The following is a 13,854-nucleotide window of genomic DNA, read 5'->3' on the forward strand; positions in this document are numbered from 1 at the left end:
CTAGCTGTGTCTTAGTTTGGGAATTCTCTGTACTTCAGGCCCTGTTTTTCTGTAAACTTAAGAGTGATCCAAAAAGCAATCTATTAATTAAAACAAAAAAGAAGAGGGAGGGAGGGTGGGGAAAAGACAAAAAGAAAGAAGCAGTACCTGGGGTTTTTCCTTATATCATCCAGCTGGCCAACCACGTGAGAAACATTGGTGCGAATCATTTTAAAAGCAATTTCTTCTTCTCCCATGATTTCAAACCTAATTATCAAAGTAGGAAAGCATTTATATGGATAGGAGAGAGAAAATTTTGTGTAAGCTTTCTATAACATTTTAAATGAGTTGGGCTGAAATGATGGCTCACAAGAGCTGGAGAATATGCTCTGCATATTAGGGGGTTGGCACTGAAGGGGGCCAGCAAGGTCACCGAGGCACTAGGAAACAGGAAGGGGATTATACTGCTAGGGAAGACCCAAAATACCAAACAAACAAAAAATGTATAAGGGTTCACAAGCTTCAGCTTAACTTTATTTTTTGTTAAAAGAGAAAAACGACCTTGAATAAATTTGAGAACACTTCATAAACTACTGCCAAATTAGGAAATTATAGTAGACTCTTGTTAGTAATTATTTGTTAGATCTGGTGCTGCACAGTGGCTACTCCTGGCTCAGTGTTTAAAGGACCATGTAGTGTCAGAGACAGAACCTTAATGACAAGTGCACAACAACCCACTGAGCTCTCTCTCCAGCCCTGTCATAATCCTAAATCCCACCAGAGAGAAACGTATGCTACTTACCTATATTTGTTTTTGTCCTTATATGCTTTGTGGATCTTATCAGTTACCGGCTTACAGTTGGTGACCAGGCTTTTGGTGACTGGAGGCTATGGGAAAATAAAGAAACGACATGGCCAAGAGGAGAGTGAGGTAAGCAAAGCTTTCACCTCAGTGCTACACACTCAGCATCAGGATGATAATTTTATTTTATTATTTTTAAAGCCAGTCAAATTGAGCAGTGGGGGGTATATAAGGATGATGATTTTTTTTTTTTTTTTGGTTTTTGGGCCACACCCGGTGACGCTCAGGGGTTACTCCTGGCTATGCGCTCAGAAGTCGCTCCTGGTTTGGGGGACCATATGGGACGCCGGGGGATCGAACCGTGGTCCGTCCTAGGCTAGCACAGGTAAGGCAGGCACCTTACCTTTAGCGCCACCGCCCGGCCCCAAGGATGATGATTTTAATGTAATATTTGTAAGATGGGTGGGTTGAGGGGAGGCCATATCTGGCAGAGTTTACTCCTGGCTCTGCACTCAAGAATCACTTCTGGAAGTGCTCAGGAGACCATACAGGATGTCTTCCAGGTAGTCATGTGCAAGGCAAGCACCCTACCTGCTGTACTATCTCTCAGGCCCCAAGATGATCAATTTATTTAAAATGATACTTTATTCTGACTATAAAAGCAAAATATAAGATATTCATTATAGCTTACTTTCCATTCATATGAAAAGTACTGGAGTAAAAATACAATTAAAACCTATGATTTAATCTATTATCACTCTATTATCCGCCTTGGGTATGTTGTGTTTGTGAATTTTCCATAGTTCAAATTATGTACTACTATGTATTAAATCTCCTCAGTGACCTAAGCATTTTTCATATTACAGCAAAAATTAACCACAAACGCTGAAACCTGTCCTTGTTTTATCAAATCAAGATATTCCAAAGCAAAACACAAATTATTCTAGATTACCTGTGATATTACTTTCCATAAAGATATACAGACATTTACTGCTTCTAGGTTCTGAAGTGCTGCCATACACCACCAAAGGATATATATTCCATTGTACAGAGAAGTATCCAGGCAACTTACCAGATTGGGGTCATAGTATGCTTCCTGAGTTGGTGGAATGTTGTTTAGTTGAGTGACATTACTCGGAAGGATTTTTGAGCAATTTATTAACATGTGTTCCAGGCCTGTTAAATCCTAAAGAAAATACAAAGCCAAATAAAAGGATAAATATGCTACATACACTAGAAGTGAAAACTACAGGTTTAAAAATTATGGAAAATTATGGAAAAATCTCCAAAAATCATTTATAAGCTATCTCCAAATAATCTAATCTTATGATTTTTTGGTTTATTTTGTTTGGGGGTTATACCTGCTGGTGCTCATGGGTTATACCAGTTCTGTGTTTGGGCAATGCTCTCTGAAGTACCAGGGTGCCATACAGTTATGGGAATAAAACCCAGGTCTCCCACATACAAATAATAGACTTAGCCTATTGAACTATTTCTCCATGACCATATGGTTTTTAAGAGGAAGATTCTTGAGGGGAAAAAAAGATAAAAGGGATAGTTTGAGGTGATCATATATATATATATATATATATATATATATATATATATATATATATATATATATATATATATGTATGTATGTCATCCTTGTCACAGAGCAGACCACCTCAAGGAAACAGCAGATAGAAATAGAACAAAGTCAGCTTCATCCTGAAGAACAATGTACTCTTCAGAGGATCCTAAAGAGCACTGTAGTCTTCATATGATGCCCAACGCTGGGACAAAGACTGCCGGAAATGAGGCAACATGCAGTACCATGACTAACAGGACCTGTCTAACACCTCCAGTTGCCTACATAGAAGTTCCCTGGTTAACTTGTCCCAAGAATCTGACATGCAGCTATGTTCTAGTTCTTCTCTCAATAATATTCAGACAATCCTCACTAAACCCTAAAAACACCAGTAGCTCCATAAAATACATACTTCAAAATCAGCATCGATGCTGGTACTTTTTTATAGACTATTTGTGAGCATCCTTTTTAAATATTAAGAATTATTTGCATTAAATTAAAATATGCAGGGGAGTAAGATGATCCATCAAAATGAAAAATTGCATTAAAAATAAATGTCACAGTGTATTGTGGGGGGGGCCAAGGGGGTAAATCCCACACCTGTAAACTTAAAGGCAGGTCGTGAATTCTGGTTGCCAGAGTTCGGATTTCTCTATCAGATAAGACACCAGACTGGTCTGTATCAACTTCATCAAAAACTTGAGATATATTCAGTGGCTGAACTGCACTCATGAGATAATAAAAATAAGAGAAGGCAAACTGCATATCCTCAGAATGGCGCACTTTGTGAAAGGATGTCTTGTCAAATTCTTCAGGGAACCTGTCCAAAAGTAACACAGAATGAGCTCCTGGTCCTCAAATATCTCCAGTACCCAGTATCTATGAGGTTAGAATCCTTGACCTTCCCACTTACTTCGACAATACCATCCACATACCAAGTTAGCAAGTACTAAAACCTTAAGTCAATACTGCCAAGATGTTCTTTCAAGCCACCTCAACTCTGAGCACACATGAGCAACCAGAACATAAGCCTAACTCACATGTCTTGCAGCTCTTGCATAACTATTCTGTCGATCATATGGGGCATGTGTGCAGGAACTTTCCGAGATGTGAATCCAAACTTGCTATTAAGAATCTTATTGACATATCGAAGGGAATCTGCAAATGTATCTTTCAGTTGCCTCCTGGTACGTCTGCTATTGGTCAAGTACGCCAACTGTGTCTCCAGTGAATCTTGCTCCTGAGGGGAGAATTGCACAGAAAAGAAAATTTAATACATAAGCAGATTTTCTGAGCAAAGTAGACAGATTCTATTATATCTGGATAATGTGATAAAATTAGTCACTGTCAGATTATGGAGAAGTGAATTGAGGAAAAAACAGGTCATTTTAAAGGATGATAACAGTGGATTTCATGAAACGATTGCAACATTGTTTTGAGAGCAACAGTTGTATGAGGGAGGTTTATTTAGTATGTGATATTCTTCAATGACTGGTTACCAACCAGGAGATATCATAGTCAATTCAATGTAACATTTAGAAAACTTACTTATACTTAAAAACTCAACATTGCATTCAATATGAAAGTTACATTTCGCCAATGACATCAAATACCTGAATGCCAAACATGGGACAGAAGACAAAATTGGCTTCAGAGATAATTCTAATATTATAAAATATAAAGAAATATTAAATCACCAGAAACAAAATTAAATGCATAAGTAAAGAAATATTGGCCAAAAATATATAAAAATGTTTTATAAAGATGAAGTATTATTGTTTCTTGAAGTTTGAACAGAAATTAATAGGAACACTTGGTTAGTTGGCCTGTGGAAATAAGCACTTGTATATATGTTGGGGAAAGATGAAGAAGTGTAAGATTTTAGAAGAACAATTAATTGAGAAGGACAGGTGATAATGTACCAAGTCTTTAATTTAGAAAGTCTAGCTAGAGAAATTATAAAAGGACTGGAAAGATAGTACAGCAGGTAGGTACAATGCTTGCTTTGCACATCGCTGACTTAGGTTCTATTTGGCATCCCAAATGGTCCTCTAACCACTGGCAGGAAATTTCTGAGTGCAGAGTCAGGAATAAGCCCTGACCGCTGCAAGATCCGGCCCCAAAACAACAAAAGACCACCTCAGAGTAAGACACTTGGATAAGAACATTCCCTGCAGGGCCTGGAGGAACAGTGCAGGACTCAGAGCACTTTTGTTGCAAGTGTGTGGTTCTGAGTTCAAACTCCTGGTGTCCCCTGTACTCTGAGCACAAGCCTGGCAGCTGTGCTGTTTGTTGACTCCTGCACTTTGGGGCCACAATGCAACCAGATATGTATGCTCATGACAAAACAGAATACAGCCCTGGGAAGTACAACTGAAGCAGAAACAAATATGATTGAGAGCACAACCTCAGGCTTACATGCAAGCACCGCAGACACCACAGACAAGCAGTAGATCTACAGCTTGAATATTGCACCCTCAAAGATAAACAAGCATGGCAGCTTAAGGATTAGGTGGGTCTATGGGATATCTGGTGAACACCACAGCCAGGTGTGTATCCACAACAGCAATAACAAAAGCAGCAACAGCAAAGAGAAGAGTTAAAACAGCAAAGAGAAAAAATCACAGGGGCTGGAACAGAGGTGCAAGTGATAAGGCCTTGCAATTGCTAGTTTAGGAGCCCCTAAGCCAGAAGGCATTTCTGAGTGCATAGTTAGAAGTAACCCCTGATCGTCACTGGGTGTGGCCCAAAACAAAAAAGAATCACAATGCTATTCTACACTGTGCAAAACTCTAAAATCACCTGCAACTGTTCAGAAGGAAAGCGTGGATACAGGCAATTTTAGTTTGTCCACCTACTACTGATCCTACTCTAATCAAAATTGTACTCCACCCTTGGGTGTGATCTCATGATACTATTTTGGATTATTCCTTACTTGGTATTCTTCTCGCACCCTTGTCAGTAAAAGCAGTAAAAGCAGGGGTCTGAGGAAGGCAGAGGCTCATTTTTCGGTCTTCCACTGAGCAGTGCTCCCTCTTAGGAACAGAAAGCTTGGGTTATTTGAATTCCTGGCTTGAACACTGGATTTCCTGAACCCATTCCTGTACCACTTTACTGTGTGAATTCTTTTCTGTGGATCTCTACAACTGGAACTGTTCCCCCTGTCCTAATCGACAGGGGAATGGGAACTGCCTTTCCTGTCTGGGAGCTCTGGGAGCTCGGTGGGAATCAAACCTCAACCAATCTTCTAGAGAACGTGACTCATCAACTACTAAATCAAAAGGCCCCAGCAGAGCTGCCTGTCTACATGGTGTGATTTCACTGTCCTTTCTCTATTTGTTTCTCTGTACACAAATATTAGGATAGAAAGAGGCCAGTGAACAGTGATCAGCTCAACCGGAAGATTAGAGAGAAATCTTCCCTGTTTGTACTTTGTTTTATTGCCCTGCATCTTTTTTGGGGGAGGGGGGGAGATCACACCTAGTAGTACTCAGAGCTTACTCCTGGCTTTGTGTTCAGGAACACTCCTGAAGAGGGTCTGGGGACCGTATATAGTGCCTGGAACTGAACCTGGGTTGGCTGTATACAAAGCAAATGTCCTACCACTTTCTATTGCTCTGGCTCCAACTGTTTGCAATTCTTACTAGCTTAAACACCTTTTTTTTTTTTAAATGAAACAAAGGGAAAAAAAATTTAAATGAGGGGAAGGAAGAGGAAATCATAGAGATAGCTGGAGCTGCTCATTTCCTAGCTAGTTGCTCCAGGCAGTTGAAGATAAGCAGAAAAATCACATACACTTCTCTTCTTCCCTGTCCTCAAACACTGCCAGCCTCTTCACAGCACATGGTCTTTCCTGCTCTGCCCACTCCTACCCACCTGCAAGAGCCTGCACCTAGACACCTCCAGATGTCTTCTTCAATACTCTATGTAGTGAAGTACTTTTCCCTTTAGATTCCTTGTTCCTACCTCAACAGAGACATGTATCACACCCTTACGAAATCTACTCTTTAACTTGATCTTGGATCCTCCTCCAACAGCAACTTTGTCCCCATCACTTTTCAGAGTGACAGTGTGGGGCAGGTTTAAAAAGGGTATACGGCACGGTGGAGACCAGACATGGGAGAGAGAGTTCACCAGCTCTGTAGTTGGGCTCATGGGACTTGCTCTGGGATGATAGGGAATCTCATACAAGTCACATGCACTTCCCTTTCATAAGTAACATGGGAAATGATTAGCTTTGACTCACATAAGAAAGAAAAGAACTCTTGGGGAGGGGTCAGGTTTGAAAGGAGGACTGGGTCCAGCTGTACGATGAGGCTCAAGTCCAGGGGTCCCTGTGGTGCCAGAGACTGAAACTGGGAACTATCAACGTTCCAGTCCTTTCAGCTATTCCCCAGCCCTGCTCAGGCAGCTTCTGAAAGATAAGGCCTGTTCTACTAGTGTCTTGGGGTTTGCCTAGTTTGCCTGTCCCTAAAATGTAAAATGGAGATAGCAAGACTGGATACCCCAGATAAGGTATGGCTAACATCACCATTAACAGGTATTTATACAAGGCCAGGAGAGCAAGGCATTTAATCCAATGACAGGTGGTGCAGTAGTGGAGACTGCGTTATTACTATGGATAATGTTGTTGGTTTTTCCCGAACATAGGAATGAAAAAGGTCGGCCATACTTACAGAAAGAAGGGCTTGGAAAACCTTTTTCTTCTCCCATGGCAAAAAGCCCAGGTAACCATCAGTGTGATACTGCAGTTTTCTCCCCAATGACATCCGGGGTGCATCCCTTCTATCTCCTGTCACACCTTCAGGTTCATTTTCTTCTTGTTGTCTCCATGTGACCTTACTGTCTCTGGCCTCATGATTTCCCAGGGGCTCACTCAGAGAAAGGGGGTTCTCTTTCTGCAGGCTGCCACCTCCTACTTTCTGCACTAGTGTTTCCACTCTAAACCTTGGTTGGGTTTCCAAGACTGCAGATGGAGTGTGACTGTAGTGGTAGCCATTGGCCTGACCTGCCACCGAGGGAAAAGCCAACCTCTGAAATCGTTCTGATGTGATGTTCTGGGGGACCTGCTTTTCCAGGGGAATCTTCAAGCTGTTGTTTCTCTTGGTAGCTCCTCTGGCCTCAGGAGACTGTGCCAAAAATGACCTCAGCAAGGCTGCCTTGGACACGTTGTAACCTTTCACAGTGATGTCTCCAATTTCCAGCTGCAAGTCCAAGGTGCTGAGCCTTACCTGCACCTCTTTGGGCAGGAGGGAAACATTAACTGGAGGAATTTCCACCTCCTCCTGCAAACTCTGTGTAGCATTTGCACCACCACGTCTCCTGACCTGGGGGAAGCGTTTTTCTTCAGGAATATCCTCCAATAGGACTTCCCCTTCTGGGTGCATGGTCACTTCAGGACTGAGCAAATCCTGGTAGGGCTTCTGGCCTGTAGAATTCAGCTTGGGTTCCTCTCTGGTGTCAACCTCAACTGTTATCTGGATTTTGAACTCACTGTTGTCTGCTGTTTGGAATGTGAGGTTGAAATGTATCGTGGTTGTGTTCATTCCACTGTGCATTATGAGGTGGATGGTTTTCCACTTATTGGCAATGGAAGCATGCCGAATGATTGGGTTGTCACTATAGGCACCTTCGATTCCTCTTTTGGCTATTTTTGCAAAGCTGAAATAAGGTAGGTATTCACCTTTTGGAATAACATAATGAGTCTGGTTTGGGAGAAGAGTTACTTTATATAATTCGTGAAAATGATCTAGAGGAAAAAAACGCACAAAATCACTTCTTAAAAAATTGACATTTTTCTCCCCCATAACCCCCTTTCCTTTCTTTCTTAGGCTCTGAATTTTCACTTTCTAAAGGTGACTTTAAAATCATCAGAAATTCTAAAATAAGAACTAATGGTATGGGTGTTTATTTTACTCTCTGAGGCAATTAAAATCATTAACAAGGAATGCTGATTCCAACTTACTGCAAAGATATAAGGTATTTGGAAATAAATTCCAATACTTAACTTCTACTTTCCCCTTCCACAACGTCTTTATGAGAAAACGCAAATTTTCTTGAGGATGGCTAGGATGACAGGGGAGTATGGGCCACACCTAGTGGTGCATAGAGATTACTCCCAGTATGCTCCATCCTGAGAGTCATCCCTGGTAAGGCTCAGGAGGACATATGTGGTGACAGGAATGGAACTGGGGTGGTTGCAGACAAGGCAACTCCTATACTATCTTAGCTTTCTGCCCAAATGACTTCCATTTATAAACTATCAATAAAATTCAATATTTGAATCATCCTTAATAAATAATAAGTTGCCTTTGATTGATTTCCAATGAAACTTTCACTGTGTACTTTCAACTACATTTAAGTTTTCTTAGTCAAAAGCATCATTCTATAATAGTAACAGGAATAGATGCAGGCGGCTGCAGTGTCCACTTTTTCTAAAGGCCTGTTCACTATTTCTTTTAGCCCATAACTAGTTGGCATGCCAGGCTAGGAAAGGGTCTCAGAGACGATTATTTAAGAACCACCATCCCGGATCGCAAATGTGCCCTGCGTGTCAAGGAAATCTATCCTCCTACTTTTTGTATTTTTATAGCAATATCTGTATCTATAGGTACCTTGTCCACAGTCACCAGCATCAAAACCACAGGACAAAACATTGCAGGCTTGGTCACAGAACTTATCAGCGAGCCAGGAGTTTGCACATCCTTGATTACAGTAAGTGACACCACTTAAGCCACCTCCAAATTGCCAGTGCTGGCCAATGCCAATGCTGCCGGTGCCCCCACCTCCCGGGGCATAGCGGTTTGCTCCACTGTTACCTGCAAAGGGAAGGGAAGAAGAGAACTGAGTTGTGATCTTGAAAGAGAAAGCAATTATTTCCTCAATGTTTTGGAGAAGGGTACAAGAATTTCCCTGAGAAAGGGTCCCCTCTGTTCTTGAGGTGATTTCATGTAGAATTCTGAGGGGAAACAACTGGAAGGGGTGGCACTGAGAGGGGCTTAGAGGGTCGAGATTGAGTACTCGGGGGGACTTCAAACCAGAGCAAGGCTCAAAGGCCTGAATTAAACATTCTTAGATAGGTTCCTGAAAACTGCAACTTTCTCAGTTTGGTTTTGTTTGCTTTTGTGAGCCACAACTGGCTTACCCTTGGCTCTGCTCAGGGATCACTCTTGGCGGGTCTTGGGGAACCATATGGGGTGCAAAAGATTGAACCCGGGTCAGCACATGTAAGGCTGACTTTGCAACCCGACCCACTGTAATACTACTGTTCTGGCCCCTGGAAACAAAAACCTTTAAATAAAAGTTTGCATAGGGCAAAAGCAAGTCCTCTGATCACCCCTTTATTCAGTGTCAGTTCACACACAGCAGCACAGAATGAACATGGCATTACTCAAGGACCTACTGTGCAGACCTCAAATATGATCGGGGTCTGATGCCACAGAGAGAGAAGAGGAGACTTTTGCCTGGCAATGGTTATGTCAGGGTTGGGATCTCTGGCTCTACACAGCCACAAAGCACACCTATTTCATTCCCTGGTAATGGCCTGTACTTGTCAGAAGTACGGCAAACAGCTCTGATAAAAACACTAAAACTTGGGGCCAGAGCATTGGCAAAGAACGTAAGGCATCTACCTTGCATGTGCTAGCCTAGAACGAACCGTGGTTCAATCCTCCGGTGTCTCTTATGGTCCCCCAAGCCATGGGCGATTTCTGAGTGCATAGCCAGGAATGACCCCTGAGCATCATTGGGTGTGGCCCAAAAACCAAACCAAAAAAAAAACCAACAACAACAACAACAACAAAAAACAAACCCACTAAAACTTGAAGCTTTGCTCAGTCCTCCAGACTTTCTCCGAGTCTGTTTCCTCATCAGGATTAGAAGGATGAAATTTTAATCTGGCATATACTTACTCTTGAGTCACAAAGACACTCCCTGTAGATAACAGATCCTAGATAATGCTTTCTAAATGAAGAGGTTTTAGGAAGTGAAAAGTATTAATGCAAGAGGTAGTTATCAGGTCTAAAATGTAAGCAAATAAAGGGGGAAAGAAATGCTGAGAAAATAAAATACTTCAATCTTTTAAACCCCTGTCTCTCTTTCTCAGAGACAACCCCAAAGCCTCACACATGTGGCTGAACCAGGACAGACCCAGTTTGATCTCTGGCATCCCATATGGTCCCCCAACCCAGGAGCGAATTCTGAGCACCTAACTAGGAATAATCCCTGAGCATCACTAGGTGTGCCCGCCCCCTCCCCCCCAAAAAAAGTATAGAAAAAGCATGTTCTTAGTCCCAAGTCAACTCCCCATTCACTTTTATTTCCCCTCAATCCTGCCCTGTTTTGAGGACAGTTTCCAGTGATGCTCAGGAAACTAAACAGGGTTCTCCCAAATGCAAAGCATGAGCTCAGCACAAAACTTTCCCTATGCTATGTTTTTATTTTAAGGCCACACCAGACAGTGCTCAGGGCTTCTTCCAGGCTCAGTTCTCAGGAATCACTACTGGCAGTACTTGGGGGAACATGAACATATAAGACACTGAAGATTAAGCCAGGATTGACAAGGCAAGTGCCCTGTCTGCTGTACTATCTCTCGAGAGCTACCCATTCCATACTGATCTTTAGTGACTCATTGACTTACGTAGCCTGCCAGAATCTTCTCAACCAGTGAGAGGGGGCAGAGAGGTAGCCTAATAGAATGAACACATGCTTGTAGGCAGAAAGCCTGGCTTAGATCTATGCTCTTAATCTCATGGAATTAAAAGTGCTCCTGATTTTCATATCTTAATAAGAAAAGGTGTTCTCAGGTGCTGGACCAATATGGGAAAATGCCCTCAGTGGGAAGGTGAGTATACTGGGTCATATGTGGAAGGATGAGCCAGCCTCTCCAAAGATTCCCCAGATTACTGACTGTCTGAACACCCACACAGAACTTCATTGTCACTCTCTGTGTATGTTTCATAATAATAAACAGATGAATTTGGAAACATTCTTACCAGAGCAATCACCCCCATCCCAGTCGCAGGCCGAGTTATTACAGGCCTTGTCACAATAGCCATCTTTGATCCATGAGCCTGGGCAGCCCTCAGCACAGTTTGGAACTGGCCACGTCAAATAAACCTGTGACAAAACCAGAGAGAAAATAAATGAATTCAAGTTTCTGACACTTTTTACTGGAAAATTAGAATTCTTTCTTTTTAAAAAGCGAGTGGATGTGTTAAAAGGCTAAATGTTTTATGGTGAGGACACATGTAGTAGTAGTCAAGCTTTACTCATAGCTCTGTGCTTAGTAGGAGTAACTCTTGGGTTTATTCCCAAGATCATATGTAGTTCCTGGAAATAAACTGGGGTCAGCAGCACTCAAAGCAAGATTCTTAGCCTCTGTAACAACTCTCTGGTCCCTAATGCATTAAAATTGTCCCACCAACAAGATACAGGTATAGAATAGCATATATGGCATTTGGCTTGGATGTGGTTGATCCAGGTTCTATCCCCAGCATTCCATATGGTTCCCTGAACACTGCTAGGAGTGTTGATTGAGTACAAAGCCAGAATAAAACTTGAGTATAGCTGGGTATGGCCCTAAAACTAAAAATTAAACACACACACACACACACACACACACACACACACACAACTTCCCATAGGCATAAGACTACAGACACAACTCAGTGGCAAACAAATGGCAACACACACAATTACACACACACACACACTCACTCACCCACACATGCTCATGTACACAAACACGCATACAAACTAACACAGTCCAGCAGTTACATTCCTGGTTTGCTTTGCTTTAGATCTGTCTGCTCCATTTCATCAGCTTCAAACACCACGTACAAACACCTGCCAGAGCAAGTGAAAATATTACCATAGAGGTCACTGTTCCCTGTGACAGCTGTGAGAAAGTCCTCAGGTGTATTTAAGTGCATGGTTTCAGAGTACAGAAAGGGTGAAGCGCACCCACAATCTACCTCCTGTATAAGGTTCTGAGATAGTGAAGTGGTGAAGTTGCCCATGGCAAAACAAGTGACAAAGAGCTGGCTCAAAGGACGAGAGCAATTGCTCTGTATGCAGGAGGGCCTGGTTCGACCCTCCCATACACAAGCACACTACAGAGAGGGATCCCACCCCAGCACTAGGGTGGAAAAAGCCCCCGAGCACCATAGAGTGTATACAGGGCCCCAAAAATCAAAAAGGAAAAAACAAAATCAAAATGTGTGCTAGAGGGGCCAGAGTGATAGCATGGACTTAGGGCATTTGCCTTGCATGAAGAAGGACAGTGGTTTGAATCCTGGCATCCCATATGGTCCCCTGAGCCTGCAAGGAGCGATTTCTGAGTTGTAGAGCCAGGAGTAACCCCTGAGCACTACTGGGTGTGACTCCCCCAAAAAATGTGTGCTATAGTTCCATGATTTATTTGATTTTTGCATTTCTGATTGTTATATCTGGTGCAGCGCTTGGGTGCCTGAGTGTATCCAACATCCAGGGTGGGCAGAGCAGGGCCACGAGGCTGCTCAAGGGACACAGGATGCAGAGCCCTGGGTACAGTAGGCATGTGTTGCTCAACTTGAGCTTTCTCCTGCCCTGACATAAATTACTTTTTATGTGGAAAAGGTTTTTTTTTTTTTTTTTTTTTTTTAAAGCCTTCATCATGCTTTTGCCTGCACCATCAAGTTGGAATGTTTTTCCTTCATTTGATTTCTACTTATTCTTCAAAGCTTCTAATCTTGGGTGCAAAGTTTCATGAGTCCATGTCCATCCCTCAGCTCCTATTCCAACCCTCCTAGACTGAGCCCTGAGGCTCAGCCACCAGCACAAAAATTATTGAGTATGGTCAGTCACCAAAGCTCTCTGTCTCCCCAATGAGTCACAGCTCAACTCCACAGCTCTCCACTCACTCACAGGAGGTGACTGACAAGGCAATAGAGACATTAGCACAGAGGGGTAGATAAGCCTTTATACAAGTTCGAGAACATCTAAGTTAATGGAGCTTGGTATCCAATATCTACCAGGGAATCCCTCTACCAAGGCTATGGGATTGTCCTTTGGCTGCACTAGTCAGGCAAGAAGCAGAGAGGCCAGGCTGGCCTTATAGCCTTGGTCTCAACTACCTCTCCATTTTGCCTCTAAAAGACAGGCAAGGGGGGTGGGGGAGGAGAGAGATGAGGGACATTGGTGGTAGGAAGGTTGCACTGGTGAGGGGGATGTAATTTTTCTATGACTAAAACCCAACCTCAAACATGTTTGTAAATATGGTTTAAATAAATATACTAATTATAAAAAAAGGTAAGAACGAGGAGCCAGAATACGAGAACAGCTGCTAGGGAGATGACCTTGCATGTGGTCAACCCAGATTTTATCCCTGCCACTCCTATCATTCCTTGAGTTCTACAAGGAGTGATTTTTGAGCAGAACCAGGAATAAGCTTTAATACTACTAGATGTGGTTCAAAACCTAGACTGTATATACATAAAATTTTAAAAAGTGAGACAACCCAGCT

General features: G+C 42.4%; 1 protein-coding gene across 1 annotated transcript in view; it reads right to left on the bottom strand.

Moving 5' to 3' along the window:
- GNPTAB (N-acetylglucosamine-1-phosphate transferase subunits alpha and beta) overlaps positions 1-13,854 on the bottom strand; it is a 92,143-nt gene that overhangs the window by 14,127 nt on the left and 64,162 nt on the right. Inside the window, exons 11-18 of the mRNA XM_049782802.1 lie at positions 11,345-11,468; positions 8,966-9,169; positions 7,028-8,100; positions 3,392-3,591; positions 2,952-3,171; positions 1,854-1,967; positions 782-867; positions 148-246 (exon numbers count right to left, since the gene is read on the bottom strand). Of these exons, the coding sequence (XP_049638759.1) occupies positions 148-246; positions 782-867; positions 1,854-1,967; positions 2,952-3,171; positions 3,392-3,591; positions 7,028-8,100; positions 8,966-9,169; positions 11,345-11,468 (2,120 nt within the window). The remainder of the gene's footprint in view (positions 1-147; positions 247-781; positions 868-1,853; positions 1,968-2,951; positions 3,172-3,391; positions 3,592-7,027; positions 8,101-8,965; positions 9,170-11,344; positions 11,469-13,854) is intronic.

This window comes from Suncus etruscus, chromosome 11 (genome assembly GCF_024139225.1).
Source record: "Suncus etruscus isolate mSunEtr1 chromosome 11, mSunEtr1.pri.cur, whole genome shotgun sequence".
Lineage (NCBI taxonomy): Eukaryota > Metazoa > Chordata > Mammalia > Eulipotyphla > Soricidae > Suncus > Suncus etruscus.